We start from the raw sequence: 18,536 nt of genomic DNA on the forward strand, positions 1-18,536 counted from the left end.
AAAATTTTAACAGTGTAAAATAGTACCAACCAGAGCTAAAACACACAATAAATGAAATAAAAAAGGCAGGAATCAAAAGCATATTGGATGATTAAGAACAGAGAGTGACCTGGAAGACAAGGTAGTAGAAATCACCTGATCAGAACAACTGGTGCAGCCTGGGTGGCTTAGCACTGCCTTCAGCCCAGGGCGTGATCCTGGAGACCCAGGATCGAGTCCTGCGTCAGGCTCCCTGCATGAAACTTATTTGAAAAAATAATGGCTATAAACTTCCCTAACCTAGGAAAGAAAACAGATAACCAGATCCAGGAAGCAAAGAGAGCCCCAAAGAGATCCATAACACAACACACTGATAATTAACATATCGAAAGTTAAAAAAGGAGAGAATCTTAAAGACAACAACAACAACAAAAATTAGTTATATATAAGTCTATCAGCTGATTCTTTTAGCAAAAATCTTGTAGGCCAGAAGGGAGTGACACGGTCTATTCAATGTGCTGAAAAGAAAAATCACAACTAAGAATATCCAACAAGGTTATCATTCAGAATTGACAGGGAAGTAAGAGTTTCCCAGACAAGCAATGGAGTTCATCAACACTCAAAAGATAAGAAATGTTAAAAAGATTCTTTAAGCAGAAATGAAAGACCATGGCTAGAAATTAGAAAATACATATGTGAAAGAAAAAACTCTCATTGGTAAAGGCAATTATATAATAAACACTTATAAAAACTGGTATGAAGGCTAAAAGACAAAAGTATTAAATCAACTATAACTAAAATAATTAGTTATGGGATACATAAAATAAAATGATATAATGTATGATACCAGAAACATACAATGTTGGTGGGAGTGGGAAGTAAAACTGCAGTGCTCCTAGTAGGTGTTCATCAACTCATTTTAAGTGACCATCAACTTAAAATAGATCATGAAATACACAGGTTGTTATATATAAGACTCCTACTAATCACAACCAAAACCCTATGATACACAAAAAATAAAGTGAATAGAAGCCAAACATAACACTATAGAAAGGCATCAAACTACAAGGAAAGAGAGCAAGGCAAGAAGATATGACAGGGAAGAACTACAAAAATAAACAGAAAACAATTAACAAAATGGCAACTAAGTACACACCTATCAATAATTACTTTAAATATTAATGAAATAAATTCTCTAACCAAAAGACACAGGGTGGCTGAATAGATAAAAGAACAAGACTCATTTATATGCTACAAGAGACTCACTACAGATCTAAAGATACAATGGATGTTAAGTAATGGAATAAAAAAATATGTTCCATTCAAATGGAAATGGGAAGAAAGCTGGATACCCATCCTTATATTAGACAAAACAAAGACCGTAACAAAAGATAAACAGGTACTACACGATGAAAAAAGGGTCAATCAACAAAAGGATATAACACTTGTAAATATTTATATACCCAACATAGGAGCATCTAGATAACATAAAGCAAAATACTGACAGACATAAAAGAAGTTAATATAATAACAGTGGGGGATTTTAACACCACACTTACAACTATGGATAGATCATCCAAACAGAAAAATTAAAAAGGAAACACTGGCCCTAAACAACACATTAGACCAAACGGACTTAAAAAATATATACAGAACATTCCATACAAAAGCAGAATACACATTCTTTTCAAATGTATGTGGAACATTCCCCAGGACAGACCAGATGTTAGGCCACAAAACAAGTCTCAAAAAATTTAAGAAGAATGAAATCATCCCATGCATCACTTCCAGTGACAACAGCACAAAACTAGAAATCCATTACGAGAAGCCAACTGGAAAAAATAAACATGTGGAAACTAAATAACATGTATTAAACAACCAATGAGTCAATGAAGAAATCAAAGAGAAAATTTTAAAATACTGAGACGAGGGCACCTGGGTGGCTCAGTCGGTTAAGTGTCTGCCTTCAGCTTAGGTTATGATGCCAAGGCTCTGGGATTGAGCTCTACATCAGGTTCTCTGCTCAGCAGAGAGTCGGCTTCTCCTTTTCTCTCTCTCTGCTTGTGCTTGCATTTTCTCTCTCAATAAATAAATAAAATCTTAAAAAAAAAATAGAGATGATGAAAATGGAAATACGACACTCCAAAATCTATGGGATACAACAAAAGCAGCTCTAAGAGGAAAGCAATACAGGCTTACCTCAAAAAACAAGATAATCCTCAAATAATCTACACCTAAAGGAACTAGAAAAAGAACAAAGCCCAAAGTTGACAGAAGGAAAGAAATAATAAAGATCAAAACAGGGCAGCCCGGGTGGCTCAGCGGTTTAGCACCACCTTTGGCCCAGCGTGTGATCCTGGGGTCCCAGGATCGAGTCCCACATCGGGTTCCCCACATGGAGCCTGCTCCTTCCTCTGCCTGTGTCTCTGCCTCTCTCTCTGTGTCTGTCATGAATAAATAAATAAAATCTTAAAACAAAATAAAGATCAAAACAGAAATAAATGCACTAGAGACTAAAAAAAATATAGAAAAGATCAATGAAACAAAGAACTGATTCTCTGAAGATAAAATTGATAAAGCTTTAGCCAAATTCATCCACAAAAAAAAAGAGCTGAAACAAGGAGAATTAGAGAAATTGCAATCAATACCACCAAAATACAAAGGATAAGAGATTATCATTGAACAATTACATGCCAATAAATTAGACACTTATAATAAATCCCAAGAAACATACAATCTTTCAAGACTGAAATCCTGAAGAAATAGAAAATCTGAATAGGGGATGCCTGGGTGGCTCAGCAGTTAAGCGCATCTGCCTTTGGCTCAGGTTGTGATCCTGGAGTCCTGGGATCAAGTCCCACATCAGGCTCCCTGAATGGAGCCTGCTTCTCCTTCTGCCTTGTGTCTCTGCCCCTCTCTCTGTGTCTCTCATGAATAAATAAATAAAATACTTTTTTTAAAAAAAAAAAAGAAAATCTGAATAGGATTATTAGCAATGGAATTCAGTCATTAAAATATTCCCAACAACAACAACAAAAAAAGTCCAGAACCAGAGTTTCACAGCTAAGTTCTACCAAACATGTAAAGAGTTAATAGCTATCCTTCTCAAATTATCCCATAAAATTGAAGAAGATGAAATGTTTCCATACTCATTTGAAAAGGCCACCACTACTCTGAAACCAAAGACAGTAACAAAAATAAATTACAGGCCAATATCTCTGATAAACATAGATGCAAAACTCAACAAATGATTAGCAAAACAAATTCAACAATACATTAAAAAGATTATACACCATAATCACGTGGGATTTATTCCACATATAAAAGTTTTTACAAAAAAAAAAAAAGTTTTTACATCTGCAATCAAATGTGAAACACATTAACGAAATGAAAGATAAAAGTCACATGATCAATCATTTCAATAGATGCAGAAAAAAATATCTAACAGAATTCAACATCCATTAATGATAAAAACTCAACAAAGTAGATCACATACCTCAACATAATAAAAGCCATATATGACAAACCTATTGTAAACATCATACTCAATAGTGAAAAGCTGGAAGTTTTTCCTCTCAGATCAGGAACAAAACAAGGATGCCTACTCTTGCCACTTACTTAACACAGTACTGGAAGTCCTAGCCACAGAGATTAGGCTAGGGGAAAAAAAGAAGGTTTCCAAACTGAAAAGAAAAAGCAAAACTGTTATGTGTAGATGACATGATACTATATACAGAAAACCCTAAAGACTCCACCAAAAAAACTATTAAAACGAACACATGAATTCAGTAAAGTTGCAGGATACAAAATTAATATACAGAAATCTGTTGTTTCTATATACGAATAACAAACTATCTGAAAGAGCCATTAAGAAAACAATTCCATTTACAACTGCATTAAAAAAACAAAACAAAACCTAGGAATAATTTTGCCACGGAGGGGAAAAACCTGTACACTGAAAATTATAAGACACTGATGAAAGAACCTCAAGGCAACACAAATAAGTGGAAAGATATGCCATGCTCATGGATTAGAATAATTAATATTGTTAAAATGTCCATACTACCCAAAGTAATTTACAGATTCAATGCAAGTTCTATAAAAACACCAATGGCATTTTTCACAGAATCAGAATACTACTACTAAAATAATACTAAAAGTCATATGTAACCAGAAAAGATACCAAATAGCAAAAGTACTTGTGAGAAAGAACAAAGCTGGACTTGCACACTCCCTGATGATAAACTATGTACAAGCTATAGCAATCAAAACAGTATGGTACTAGCACAAAAAAACAGACACATAGCTCACTTTAACACAATAGAAAGCCCAGAAATAAACCCATGCTTATATGGTCAATTAATATACAACAAAGGAGGGATCCCTGGGTGGCGCAGCGGTTACCGCCTGCCTTTGGCCCAGGGCGCGATCCTGGAGACCCGGGATCAAATCCCACATCGGGCTCCCGGTGCATGGAGCCTGCTTCTCCCTCTGCCTGTCTCTGCCTCTCTCTCTCTCTCTCTCTCCCTCTGTGACTATCATAAATAAAAAAATTTAAAAAAACCTTTAAATAAATATATATATATATACAACAAAGGAGGCAAGTATATTCAAGGGGGAAAGGGGAATCTCTTCGATAAATAGTGCTGGGAAAACTGGACAGCTATATGCATAAGAATGAACCTGGACTACCTTCTTACATCATATACAAAAATAAACTCAAAATGGGTTAAAGACTTAAAATAAGAACTGAAACCAATATTAAAATTCCTAGAAGAGAACAGTTAGCTTTTTGGCATCAATCTTAGCAGTTTTTTTTTGGATCTGTCTCCTCAGGCAAGGACAGCAAAAGCAAAAATAAACAAATGAGACATCAAAAAAGAAAGTCTTCACACAGCAAGGAAAACCAACAAAACTAAACAACAACCTACTGAATGTGAGAAGTGATTTGCAAATGATTTGCAAACGAGATTACCAATAAGGGTTTTACGTCCAAAATATATAAAATATATAAAGAACTCATACAACTCAGGTTCATTGCAGAATTATTTACAATTACAATTATTTACAATAGCCAAGATATGGAAGCAACCTAATATCTCAGTGGACACTGATAGATGAATGGATACAAAAGATGTGGGAAGGTTGTCTGTGTGTATACACACATATATGCACAAATAATGGAATATTATTCAGCCATAAAAAAGAATGAAGTTGTCATTTGTAACAACATTGATGAATCTAGAGGGTATAATGCTAAGTGAAATAAGCCAGAGAAAGAGAAATACCCTTGGATTTCACTTATATGTGAAATCTAAAAAGCAAAATAGAGCTTTTCAATGTCTTGCTTTTAAATATGAACAACCAAGAACCATCATGCATTTGAAGAAAACCACCATAAGAAAGAAACTAAGAAAAACCAACCAAAAATTACCCTGGACGAAAGACATCATTGAAGACAAATTTTTTTTTAATTTTTCATCTCTATTTAAGAAGATAATACATCCATTAACAAGGAAAAAATAGGAAAAAAGTGAAAACTCAAGAACCAAAAAGACTCCCTGGAAATTAAAAACTGATGGCAAAAACAAAGATTCAATATTAAAAACAAAATAAAATTGAGGACATTTCTAAGTGCAACAAAAAAGGAAAAGAGATGGTAAATGAGAGAAAAAAATAAAGCAACTTAAGTGGATCTATCCTGGATGTTCAAAATCTGACTAACAAGAATTGCAGAAAGAGAAAACAAAAGGGAAGAAATTAATGAAGAAAAATATAAAAGCTAAGAGTCTAACAGATTCAAAGGTCTACTTAGTATTTAGCACAATAAATGGAAGACAACCCATACCAACACTTACTATGAAATTTCAGAACTCCAAGACTAGAGAAAAGAGTCCAAAAGTTTCCAAAGAAAAATTAAAAGTCATCTAAAAGGACACAGAAGGACATCAGGTTTCTCACCAGCAGTACTAAACACTAGAAAACAATGAAATGATACCTTCAGTATTCTTAGGGGAAAATATTTTCAACCTAGATTTTTATATTTACCCACACTATCAATCAAATATGGCAGCAGAATAAACATATTTTCAGAATATAAGGATTCAGAAAAATCATCTCCTATGCACCTTTTATTGGGAAGTTACTTATGGATTTACTATAGAAGAACGAGGGAATAAAGAATGAAAAAGGTTGTCACCAGATGAGAGAAATAGTGTAAGAGCCAAGGATGGCCATGCAAAAAGCCTAAAATTGCAATAGGGGAGTATTATCTTTTGGAAGGGAAAGTATAGAGAAAATGGAAGACTCATGAGAATATCTGATTTTAAAAAATATATTAAGAAAAAAGCAGCAGGAGTATAGAAATACAGAAATACAATGCAAGTAAAAGCAAAATCCAACTGAAGGAAGATGAGATACCTGGTAAAATAAAAAACAGCTTCCCAGAGATGTCAATATTCTAATCCCTAGGACCTGGGAATCTGTTACCTTACAGATATCAATGTGATTAACTTAAGGATCTTGAGGTGGAAAGATTATTCTGTATTATCTGAGTAGGCCCAGTATAATCACAGGAATATTTATAAGAAAGAGACAAAAGGTGATAAGAAAATGGAAGAAGAGAAAGAGACAAAGAATGGACAATCTGACACTAGTTTGAAGATAAGAAGATGAGGTCAAGAGTCTAGGTACGCAGGTGGCATTTGGAAGATAGGAAATACAAAGGAAATAGATTCTCCTCTGAAGCATCTGGGAAATACAAAGGAAATAGATTCTCCTCTGAAGCATCTGGGAGAATGCAACCTTGCTAATACCTTCATTTTAGGACTTCTGATCTCAAGAACTGTAAGAGAATAAATATTTATTATTTAACCCACTACTAAGTGTATGCTAATTTGTTACAACAGCCATAGGAAACCAATACAAGACACCACCACATGGAGACAGAGACCACATAAGAACCAAGAAGACAACCAAAGCACCATCGCAATCAGCAGAACTCAGACATACAAGACAACCATCTTGAATATTCCAGCCCAGTCCAAGTATCAGCTGAATGAAGCTGCACAAGTGACCCCAGCAAATACAACGTGGGCAGAACTCTCCGGTCAATATAAAAATATGATGATGATGATGATGATGATGATGATGATGATGATAAGATGATACCTGAGATTAAGAGGCACCAGATTTACTCTCCTACCTGAAACAACTAGAAAAGTGGACAACCCATGTGAACCAGTGATTTTCAGACGCTGGATATCAAGGAGCACAAAACAGTAATCTCTGAAACAGGGAAAGCAAATGTGGTGAGCCCTATAATTGTCCCAGCTTACTGTTTGGAGAGTTTCTAGACTATGATGAAGAGTGGAGCAGGGTACCCAAACAAGGTCTGCGTACAGACTAAAGCCATAAGATGGGAGTGAGGAGAGATGGCTCTCTAGCAAGCTATATATAAAGAGATTCATTATTTGGGAATGCCCCCAGCTTCCAACCTCCTCTTCAACTAGAACACAGTCCATAGCCTTAAGACACTTTTTTTTTTTAATTAATTTTTATTGGTGTTCAATTTACCAACATACAGAAAAACACCCAGTGCTCATCCCGTCAAGTGTCCACCTCAGTGCCCGTCACCCATTCCCCTCCAACACCCGCCCTCCTCCCTTCCACCACCCCTAGTTCGTTTCCCCGAGTAAGTAGTCTTTATGTTCTGTCTCCCTTCCTGATATTTCCCAACATTTCTTTTCCCTTCCTTTATATTCCCTTTCACTATTATTTATATTCCCCAAATGAATGAGAACATACACTGTTTGTCCTTCTCCGATTGACTTATTTCACTCAGCATAATACCCTCCAGTTCCATCCACATTGAAGCAAATGGTGGGTATTTGTCGTTTCTAATTGCTGAGTAATATTCCATTGTATACATAAACCACATCTTCTTTATCCATTCATCTTTCGATGGACACCGAGGCTCCTTCTACAGTTTGGTTATTGTGGCCATTGCTGCTAGAAACATCGGGGTGCAGGTGTCCCGGTGTTTCACTGCATCTGTGTCTTTGGGGTAAATCCCCAGCAGTGCAATTGCTGGGTCGTAGGGCAGGTCTATTTTTAACTCTTTGAGGAACCTCCACACAGTTTTCCAGAGTGGCTGCACCAGTTCACATTCCCACCAACAGTGTAAGAGGGTTCCCTTTTCTCCGCATCCTCTCCAACATTTGTTGTTTCCTGCCTTGTTAATTTTCCCCATTCTCACTGGTGTGAGGTCGTATCTCATTGTGGTTTTGATTTGTATTTCCCTGATGGCAAGTGATGCAGAGCATTTTCTCATGTGCATGTTGGCCATGTCCATGTCTTCCTCTGTGAGATTTCTCTTCATGTCTTTTGCCCATTTCATGATTGGATTGTTTGTTTCTTTGGTGTTGAGTTTAATAAGTTCTTTATAGATCTTGGAAACTAGCCCTTTATCTGATATGTCATTTGCAAATATCTTCTCCCATTCTGTAGCTTGTCTTTTAGTTTTGTTGACTGTATCCTTTGCTGTGCAAAAGCTTCTTATCTTGATGAAGTCCCAATAGTTCATTTTTGCTTTTGTTTCTTTTGCCTTTGTGGATGTATCTTGCAAGAAGTTACTGTGGCCGAGTTCAAAAAGGGTGTTGCCTGTGTTCTCTTCTATGATTTTGATGGACTCTTGTCTCACATTTAGATCTCTCATCCATTTTGAGTTTATCTTTGTGTATGGTGCAAGAAAGTGGTCGTTTCATTCTTCTGCATGTGGATGTCCAATTTTCCCAGCACCATTTATTGAAGAGACTGTCTTTCTTCCAGTGGATAGTCTTTCCTCCTTTATCGAATATTAGATGACCATACATTTCAGGGTCCACTTCTGGGTTCTCTATTCTGTTCCATTGATCTATGTGTCTGTTTTTGTGCCAGTACCACACTGTCTTGATGACCACAGCTTTGTAGTACAACCTGAAATCTGGCATTGTGATGCCCCCAGCTATGGTTTTCTTTTTTAAAATTCCCCTGGCTATTCGGGGTCTTTTCTGATTCCACACAAATCTTAAAATAATTTGTTCTAACTCTCTGAAGAAAGTCCATGGTATTTGGATAGGGATTGCATTAAACGTGTAAATTGCCCTGGGTAACATTGACATTTTTACAATATTAATTCTGCCAATCCATGAGCATGGAATATTTTTCCATCTCTTTGTGTCTTCCTCAATTTCTTTCAGAAGTGTTCTATAGTTTTTAGGGTATAGATCTTTTACCTCTTTGGTTAGGTTTATTCCTAGGTATCTTATGCTTTTGGGTGCAATTGTAAATGGGATTGACTCCTTAATTTCTCTTTCTTCAGTCTCATTGTTAGTGTATAGAAATGCCATTGATTTCTGGGCATTGATTTTGTATCCTGCCACGCTACCAAATTGCTGTATGAGTTCTAGCAATCTTGGGGTGGAGGCTTTTGGGTTTTCTATGTAGAGTATCATGTCATCGGCGAAGAGGGAAAGTTTGACTTCTTCTTTGCCAATTTGAATGCCTTTAATGCCTTAAGACACTTTTAAGAAGACTTGTTTTGGCATCACTACTACTTGTGCCTATTCCAAAATTCTGCTGTCTTGACCAGTTGCTTACTATATCTGTCTCATATGATGCCCCTTCTTTATGCATAACTCACACCATCTATGAGTTTTAAATAAATGTGAAAGATCTGGAAAAAATTAAGATATCTGCAGAGAGGGTTTTACAAAAGACTAGGATCATTAGATAAGACTGCTAGATGGCCTGGGCATGTGCTTCAGACAGAACGGTTAAGTGCAAATATGGCACAGTTCTATAATAACAGACAAGACAGCCTGAAGAGCTGTCACAGAGTACCACCTACAGGACACAACTGGGAAAACAGTCTTACCTTTGCTCTATCAGACCAACCGAAGGACTGCACTGTCACATCTAACCGTTTCATTAGCATCCGCCGGCGGCACTCATACTCACAGGAAAGAGCATCATTGATTCTTTCTAGTTGTTCCTAAAGAATTCAAAAACAAAAATCATAAGCTTTACACTCTTCCTTTATGCGCAGAAAAGAAATTTAAAAACGGTGGTCAACCTTTTCCGCAACGGGCTTGCTGCCAGAACACAGGTGTCATGAAAACCATCACTAAACCTAAACCAAAATGGGAAAGGAAAAGACTCACATCAACATCGTCGTCATTGGTCATGTAGATTCAGGCAAGTCTACCACTACTGGCCATGTGATCTACAAATGAGGTGGGATCGACAAAATAATATCGAAAAATCTGAGAAGGAGGCTGCTGAGTTGGGAAAAGGCTCCTTCAAGTATGCCTGGGTCTTGGATAAACTGAAAGCTAAATGTGAACGTGGTATCACCACTGATATCTCCCTGTGGAAATTGGAGACCAGCAAGTATTATGTGACCACCATTGATGCCCCAGGACACAGAGACTTTATCAAAAACATGATTACAGGCACATCTCAGGCTGACTGTGCTGTCCTGATTGTTGCTGCTGATGTTGGTGAATTTGAAGCAGGTATCTCCAAGAATAGGCAGATCCGTGAGCATGCCCTTCTGGCTTACACACTGGGTATAAAACAACTAACTGTTGGCATTAACAAAATGGATTCCACTGAACCACCCTACAGCCAGAAGAGATATGAGGAAATCGTTAAGTCAGCACCTACATTAAGAAAATTGGCTACAACCCCAACACAGTAGCATTTGTGCCAATTTCTGGTTGGAATGGTGACAACATGCTGGAGCCAAGTGCTAACATGCCTTGGTTCAAGGGACACCAACTCATCCAACTGATAAGCCCTTGCGTCTGCCTCTCCAGGACGTCTATAAAATTGGTGGTATTGGTACTGTTCCAGTGGGTCGAGTGGAGACTGGTGTTTTTAAGCCTGGCATGGTGGTCACCTTTGCTCCAGTCAATGTTACAACTGAAGTAAAGTCTGTTGAAATGCACATGAAGCTTTGAGTGAGGCTCTTCTTGGGGACAATGTGGGCTTCAATGTCAAGAACGTATCTGTCAAAGACGTTCATCGTGGCAATGTGGCTGGTGACAGCAAAATGACCCACCAATGGAAACAGCTGGCTTCACGGCTCAGGTAATTATCCTGAACCATCCAGGCCAAATCAATGCTGGATATACACCTGTGCTGGATTGTCACACAGCTCACATTGCTTGCAAGTTTGCTGAGCTGAAGAAGAAGATAGATCGTCATTCTGGAAAAAAGCTGGAAGATGGTCCCAAGTTCTTGAAATCTAGGGATGCTGCCATCATTGACATGGTTCTGGCAAACCTATGTGTGTTGAGAGCTTCTCTGACCATCCTCCTCTGGGCTATTTTGTGACATGAGACAGACGGTTGCTGTGGGTGTCATCAAAGCAGTGGACAAGAAGGCAGCTGGAGCGGGCAAAGTCACCAAATCTGCCCAGAAAGCTCAGAAGGCTAAATGAATACTATCTCTAATACCTGCCACCCCAGTCTTAATCAGTGGTAGAAGAATGGTCTCAGAACTGTTTGTGTCAATTGGCCATTTAAGTTTAATAGTAAAAGACTGGTTAATGATCACAATGCATCGTAAAACCTTCAGAAGAAAAGGAAAATACTTTGTGGACCATTTGTCTTTTTTGAGCGTGTGTGGCAGTTTTAAGATATTAGTTTTTAAAATCAGTAGTTTTTAATGGAAACAACTTGACCAAAAATCTGTCACACAATTTTGAGACCTATTAAAACAAAAGTTTAATGAGAAAAAAAAAAAAAAAAAAAAAAAAACCTGTGGTCAACACTTCCTACTGATTCAAAAGATATTGTTGTACATGGTGACCACTTCCTGATCCCATGAGACTTTATGGTAAAATTTTTTAAATAATAAAGAGTATCTGATAGGACATTTATGATATTCAGAAGACAGTAAACATATTAATTAAATTCTACAACTAGGAGCATTTACGTCATCTTTAATCAAGCAAGTAAGTAAAACATCTACTTGCTAAATGGTCTGAACTAATAAGGAAAGAAAATGCCCCATTCTACCTTGGCTTTGAACAACTACCCTTTTCAAATCACAACTAGACTAACATATTAGGTGCTATACATACTCTTGGCCGACCTATTACTTTCTATGCTATCAATCCATTTTAATTCTCCAAAATAATAAATGCATGCCACTTATTGTAAAATCTAGGTGTCCACTAATAAAATTAAGCCATATTCACTAATTTAATTACAGAAAACTAATAAAGGGAGAGAATTTACCGCTTGTTCCAGATTTAAATCAATTTTCAGCAGTGGTTTTCCCACATGATTTTTCTGGACTTTTGAGAGAATATCTTTCACCTAAAAGTAAATATAGAAGATTGTGAAAATGTATATATCTAATTAAAATAATCTTATTCTTTCTTAACATGTTGTTTTGAATGCTTTAGCAATTCAAAAGTAAATGAAATGAAATGTTAAAGTGAAATAACTGAAATATACCTTCACATGCCAGGAAAGAATATCACCACAATGAAGAGTATCTTTTTCAAAGAAGCATTAGCTATATGAATTCAAACTATAGCACACCTTTTCCAGAGTAAGAAATAATGTACACAGACGAGTACAGAAAGTAGTTACTGAAAGGTTTTACTATGAAAATCTGTAGAGACTTATGTAAAATAATTTTGGGAATTTCTCCTTGAAATAGCACACTCTTATCCACACTCTTATACACATTCCAATTCTAAGCATTCTGATTCCACTGTTCAGCAAGACAACAGGAAAGCAAGCCCTCTAAATTATAGTCACCACATACACATTTCATTACTTTTCCAAAGCCACTAATTTGAATTACTGCCAACACTTTTATTTTAGTGAAAACGATATTAGACATTTGTCTTTGCTTTCACGATATCAGCCATTCCAATAACAGTAATTTATCCTGAAGAAAACGACTGAGAAATGATAGCCTAAGTTGGGCTCACCCTCCTAACGGAAGTAACTTGATTATCTAAAGAAACAATTTCAAAGCCAAATGGCCTATCTACAGTTTCTTAGTTATAAGGTAACTAGGGAAAATAATCAAGAGATTTTTGAGGAACATGAAGCTTATTTAATGTCAGGAGCACTCTTTAAGAATTAAAAATTGTGACCACAGGGACGCCTGGGTGGCTCAGGGGTTAAGCATCTGCCTTTGGCCCAGGGCATGATCCCAGGATCGAGTCCCACATGCAGCTCCCCGCAGGGAGCCTGCTTCTCCCCCTACCTGTGTCTCTGCCTCTCCTTCTGTGTCTCTCATGAATAAATAAATAAAATCTTAAAAAAAAAAAAAAAACTGTGACCACAAAATTAGCTTAAAAACTGGTGGTGGTGATGGTGAGTGACTATAAATGTGCACAAGGTTTCTTTTGAGGGTGATAGAAATGTTCTAAAATTCAATTTGGATGATGGCTGTACTCTCTAAATATACTAAATATAATTTAAAAATACTAAAATTTATCTATTTTGTGTGTGAATTTTATGATATGTGAACTCTATCTTCAGAAAGCTGTATATTTTTTTTTAATTAGCTTGGAAAGAACTCCTGCAAATGAGTGGTCCAAAGCTTAAGTTTTATTACTTTCGTGGCCAAGTCAGCCTGTTCAACAATGATACAATTCTCACATATTGTTATTATTTTAAGATATTCAATTTCTGTAGATTTCCCAACTATTGTACATACCTCCAATTTTGATCATTTCATATATTACTAAAAGTATGAGTTGTAACCCCTCACTCAAGAGGGATTCTGAAGGCATACTTACAGTTTCTTACACATAATCGCATCCAGCTCCATTCCCAGGATTTCAACATTGGACAAGTTTTAGTAAGTTTGAGAATTAAACTCAAATAGGGCTAAAGGCACAGACTCTGGAGGTTGCCTATGTTCAAATCTCAAGTCTACCACTACTACTCCAAAACATACTTGTCCCATTTATTAAATCTTTCAGTACCTCAGTCTCCTCATACGTCTGTTGTAGATAATAGTAGTAACTACCTAATCATACATAAATATATATGATGGAAGAATTAAAAGTTATTACATATAAATATTTAGAACAGCAAATACCATATGTCTGCCACTAATATTACTATAATTACATTAGATTCACATTTGAACACCTTCAAGTTAAAAAATAATTTTCTTCCCAAATGATGACAAAGTGTATTCTGAACACATCACATGTACAATAAGGAAATTTCTCCTTTTGATAGGAACTGAATGGAGAAAAAAAATCTTTTTAGGTAAGTATTTGGCCACAATGACCATAGTAACAACTATCTTATAATTAACCTGCCAGCATTTGAACACAGGCATTATGGCCTACTTCAGGTAGGCAAACAAGAGGTTTGGAGATATTTTTAATACTGAGACCCATAAAAGGGAAAAGCCTCTTTGGGATCAATATATAGAAGCACTTGAAGATTAGAAAGAGCCTAGAAATCTGTCTTAATTTGAAATTACCCCATACAATTTAGCCAATCCCAGATCATTCTTAATCCAGACAAAAAGAGAAAATAAGTACTGAAGAGAAACTTGTTAATTCCAGAACAATGTTTTTGGGCAATTCACAGAATTTTTCTTTGGTCTGCAGGTTCCACAAAAAGAAAAAATGTTTTTTAAACTGTGTTTTCATTTTAATGATACCAAAATTCTCTTATGTTCAATGACGACAAAGCTTTTTATTTTTCAGTTCATAAATTATCAAAGCACAAGTATTTTATTCAAGGATTTTGTATAACACAGCATGTCTAAAAATGGCTTTTAGTACATATTCTTAAGAGCAAGAATGTTTTCCTTTAAAATGAATCTTGTATTATTCTCCTAGAGGACTCCTAGGAACCAGGCTGAATTTGGTGTGCAAGAGTAGCATTCTCTCTAATTTATTAGTGGCTCAACAGGCAAGAAGGGTAGTTTGAGAACTAAAGAGTAAATTTCAAAAAGTTTAATGTATACAGTTTGTGGTTGTTTCTAACTACAGCAGGGTACTCATTCATTCATTCTCTAAACAACGAACACTTACTAAACACCTATCCACTAGAAACTGTGCTTGCTCACTGCCAAAGACAGCCATATTACAATTCTATTAACAATATTCTTTTTTTTTAACAATACTCTTTTTTCAAAAATATAGTTTGCCTTTGACTTTGAAGATTACTCTACTTCTTTCATTATACTACAGTAGAACTTTATTTAGGAAAGGGATCCTTTAACTTGCAAAGTGATTTCTATCAAAGAAAACTCAAAAAAGTCTAAGGGCCCTCACTCATTAAGATAAGATTCCTGAACATTAGCTATAGGCAAATTAAGTCACATGCATATTAATTCAAAATCCAAAATTTGGTTAACAGAAGATAAAGTTCTCTTGAAATGGAATGTACCTTAAAGGAAATATTTTCATTTTTAATACAATATTTATTTATATGTTAGTATTTAATTCCATTTTGAGGAAACAAAAAAAATAAATACAGTACCTTTGATTCCACTTGGTTTAGCATAAGCGGAATGTCAGAAGTTGCTGACTTGGGTACACCAAGAGTATCACAGATAGCTTGAACTTCTTGATAAATTTCACTGTTTTTATCTAATTGAGAATTTTTACGTTTCTTATTCTGCAGTATCTGTGAAGCTTGAAGCTCTGTACTTAAAAATACTATGATAAAAAAGGGAAAAATAAAATGTTAAAATATACAAGAACTTAAAAATCCACTTTTAGGTATATATCCAAAGGACTTGAAATCAGGATTTCAAAGAGATTTGCACTGCTATCCCTTTGTAGTAGGACATAGTGCCCTTCAACAGATGAAGAAAATGTGGTATATACACACAATGGAGTATTATTCCGCCTTAAAAAAGGAAACCCAGCCGTGACTACATGGATGCACCTGGAAGACATTATGCAAAGTAAAATAAGCCAAACACAGAAGACCAAATACTGTGTGATGCCACTTTTATGAGGAGCCTAACACAGTCAAACTCACAAAGCACAGAGGAGAATGGTGGTTTTCAGGGGCTGGGGGAAGGGAAAAACTGAAGTTATCAAATATAAATGTTTACAAAACTGGTGACATTTTAATAAGGTCTCAAAATCAGAGGGACCTGGGAAAGTACTCATAAGCAAAGTCTGATACATTTTGGTCAGTGGTCTCAGGGACCTGAGATCAAGCCCCCCTCAATCTCCCCACTCAGCGGGGAGTCTGCTTCTCTCCCTCTGCCCCTCTACCTGTGCTTTCTATCTCTCTAAAAATAAATAAATAAAGTCTTTCAAAAAATTTTGCCGGCAGCCTTGGGTGGCTCAGCAGTTTAGCACCGCCTTCAGCCCAGGGCGTGATCCTTCAGACCCGGGATTGAGTCCCATATCAGGTTCCTTGCATGGAGCCTGCTTCTTTCTCCCTCTGCCTGTGTCTCTGCCTCTCTGTCTCTCTCATGAATAAATAAATAAAATCTTAAAAAAAAAAAATTTAACTTTCACTGTAGTAGTTAAAATACTAGATTTTGTTTAGGTTCCCTGCATGGAGCCTGCTTCTCCCTCTGCCTGTGTCTCTGTCTCTCTCTCTGTCTCTCTCTCATGAATAAATAAATAAAATCTTTAAAAAAAAAAAAAATTAACTTTCACTGTAGTAGTTACAATACTAGATTTTGTTTTTGTTTAAAGTTATAAATGCACACTACAAACACATCCTACAACACAGCAGTTTCAACGTCAGCTGAGAAGTATCATCTAAAATTACAGACATACCTTGTTTTATTGCATTTCACTTTACTACACAGATAAATGCGTTTTGTACTAACTGGAAGGTCTGTGGCAACCCAGTGTTGAGCAAGTCTATCAGTACTATTTTTCCAACATTTGCTCATTTCATATCTCTGTGTCACATTTTGGTAATTCTTGAAGGGGACTGAAAGTGCTGCTCCAGGGAACACACAAAGAAGAAAAGTGAAACAGCCTTACTGCTGTATGGAGAAAGTCTGAGTGGTCTGAATAGAAGGCCAAACCAGTCCTTAAACCAATCTAATCCAGAGCAAGGCCCTAACTCAATTCTATGATGGCTCGCAAAGGTGAGGAAGCTACAGAAGAAAAGTTTGACGCTAGCAGAAGTTGGTTCATGGGTTTAAGTAAAAAATAGTATTCTGTCATTTTATTTTTGTAACTTTTTAACTCTGATGAATACTGTACATCTTTTCATGCTAATTAGCAACTCTTTTAAAACTTTTTCTATACAGTGCCAGTTCATTTCTTTTGTGCTGTACAGATTTTTCCAGTGAGTTTTTATCTTTTTCTTCTTGATTTATAAAAGCTCTTCACATAGTAAGGACTTGGGCCTTTTTTCTTTATACATGTTGCAAACAAGTCCAAGAAAAATATCAAGAGGCTTCTTATAGCAGTATGTTTTAAAGAGAGTCAAACTCAAGATAAAGATGGAAGAGATGGTGGTAAGGTTATGAACTGGTATAAGATCTCTGGAGCAGGGATCCCTGGGTGGCGCAGCGGTTTGGCGCCTGCCTTTGGCCCAGGGCGCGATCCTGGAGACCCGGGATCGAGTCCCACGTCGGGCTCCCGGTGCATGGAGCCTGCTTCTCCCTCTGCCTGTGTCTCTGCCTCTCTCTCTCTCTCTCTCTCTCTGATTATCATGAATAAATAATAAAAAAAAAAAAATTAAAAAATAAAAAAAAGATCTCTGGAGCAAAGTATGGCAACACACAACAAGACTTTATTTTTAAATGTTCAAAATCTTTAAGTAAAAGTAACCCCCCACAAAAAGATGAAAAATGAATTAAAAATAGCAAAGAATCTATTTTATAAAAATGTTATGTCTACAGCATTATGTAGCCAATTTATTTTTTAAAAAAATATTAAGTGATGGGGAAATGCTCACAACACATTAAATGGGAACAAAGGAAGAAAAGAATGGGAGAAGATATTTGCAAATGACATATACAAAAAAGGAAGAGAAGGAATTGCATCTATGATAGACTTTCAGTTTTACTTAAATGTATGTGTATAATGGAAAAAGAGAAGAAAAAAATACACCAAGAAGTTATTAATGAATCTCTCTGGGGAATGAGATTATCAATGATTTAGACTTTCAATCTTACTTAAGTGTATGTGTATAATGGAAAAAGAGAAGGAAAAAAAATACACCAAGAAATTATTAATGAATCTCTCTGGGGAATGAGATTATCAATGATTTTCTTCTTTACAACTCTTTCTACTTTGTAAGATTTCTATGATGAGTATATAATTTCTTAATATGTAAAATTTACCATTCTATTTGTAAGCATACAGTAGCATTAAGTACATCTGCACTGTTGTGAAACCATCACCACAACCCAACTCCAGAACATTTTTATCTTCCCTGATACTGTACCCATTTAACACTAATTCCATACTTTGCCCCACCTTTCAGGCATGTATTTTCATAATCAGAAAAATCTGTAACAATTTATCTTATAGTTCCTCTTTACTTTTACTTGAACCAAAACTTGCATTGCTATTATTGCTCAGA

General features: G+C 36.1%; 1 protein-coding gene across 1 annotated transcript in view; it reads right to left on the minus strand.

Annotated features, from left to right (window-relative positions):
- The window catches only part of FAM98B (family with sequence similarity 98 member B), a 38,032-nt gene that overhangs the window by 8,372 nt on the left and 11,124 nt on the right, over window positions 1-18,536 (minus strand). Inside the window, exons 4-6 of the mRNA XM_041743875.1 lie at window positions 15,504-15,682; window positions 12,267-12,347; window positions 9,896-10,012 (exon numbers count right to left, since the gene is read on the minus strand). Coding sequence (XP_041599809.1) covers window positions 9,896-10,012; window positions 12,267-12,347; window positions 15,504-15,682 — 377 coding nt within the window. The remainder of the gene's footprint in view (window positions 1-9,895; window positions 10,013-12,266; window positions 12,348-15,503; window positions 15,683-18,536) is intronic.

This window comes from Vulpes lagopus, chromosome 2, assembly GCF_018345385.1.
Source record: "Vulpes lagopus strain Blue_001 chromosome 2, ASM1834538v1, whole genome shotgun sequence".
Classification (NCBI taxonomy): Eukaryota; Metazoa; Chordata; class Mammalia; order Carnivora; family Canidae; genus Vulpes; species Vulpes lagopus.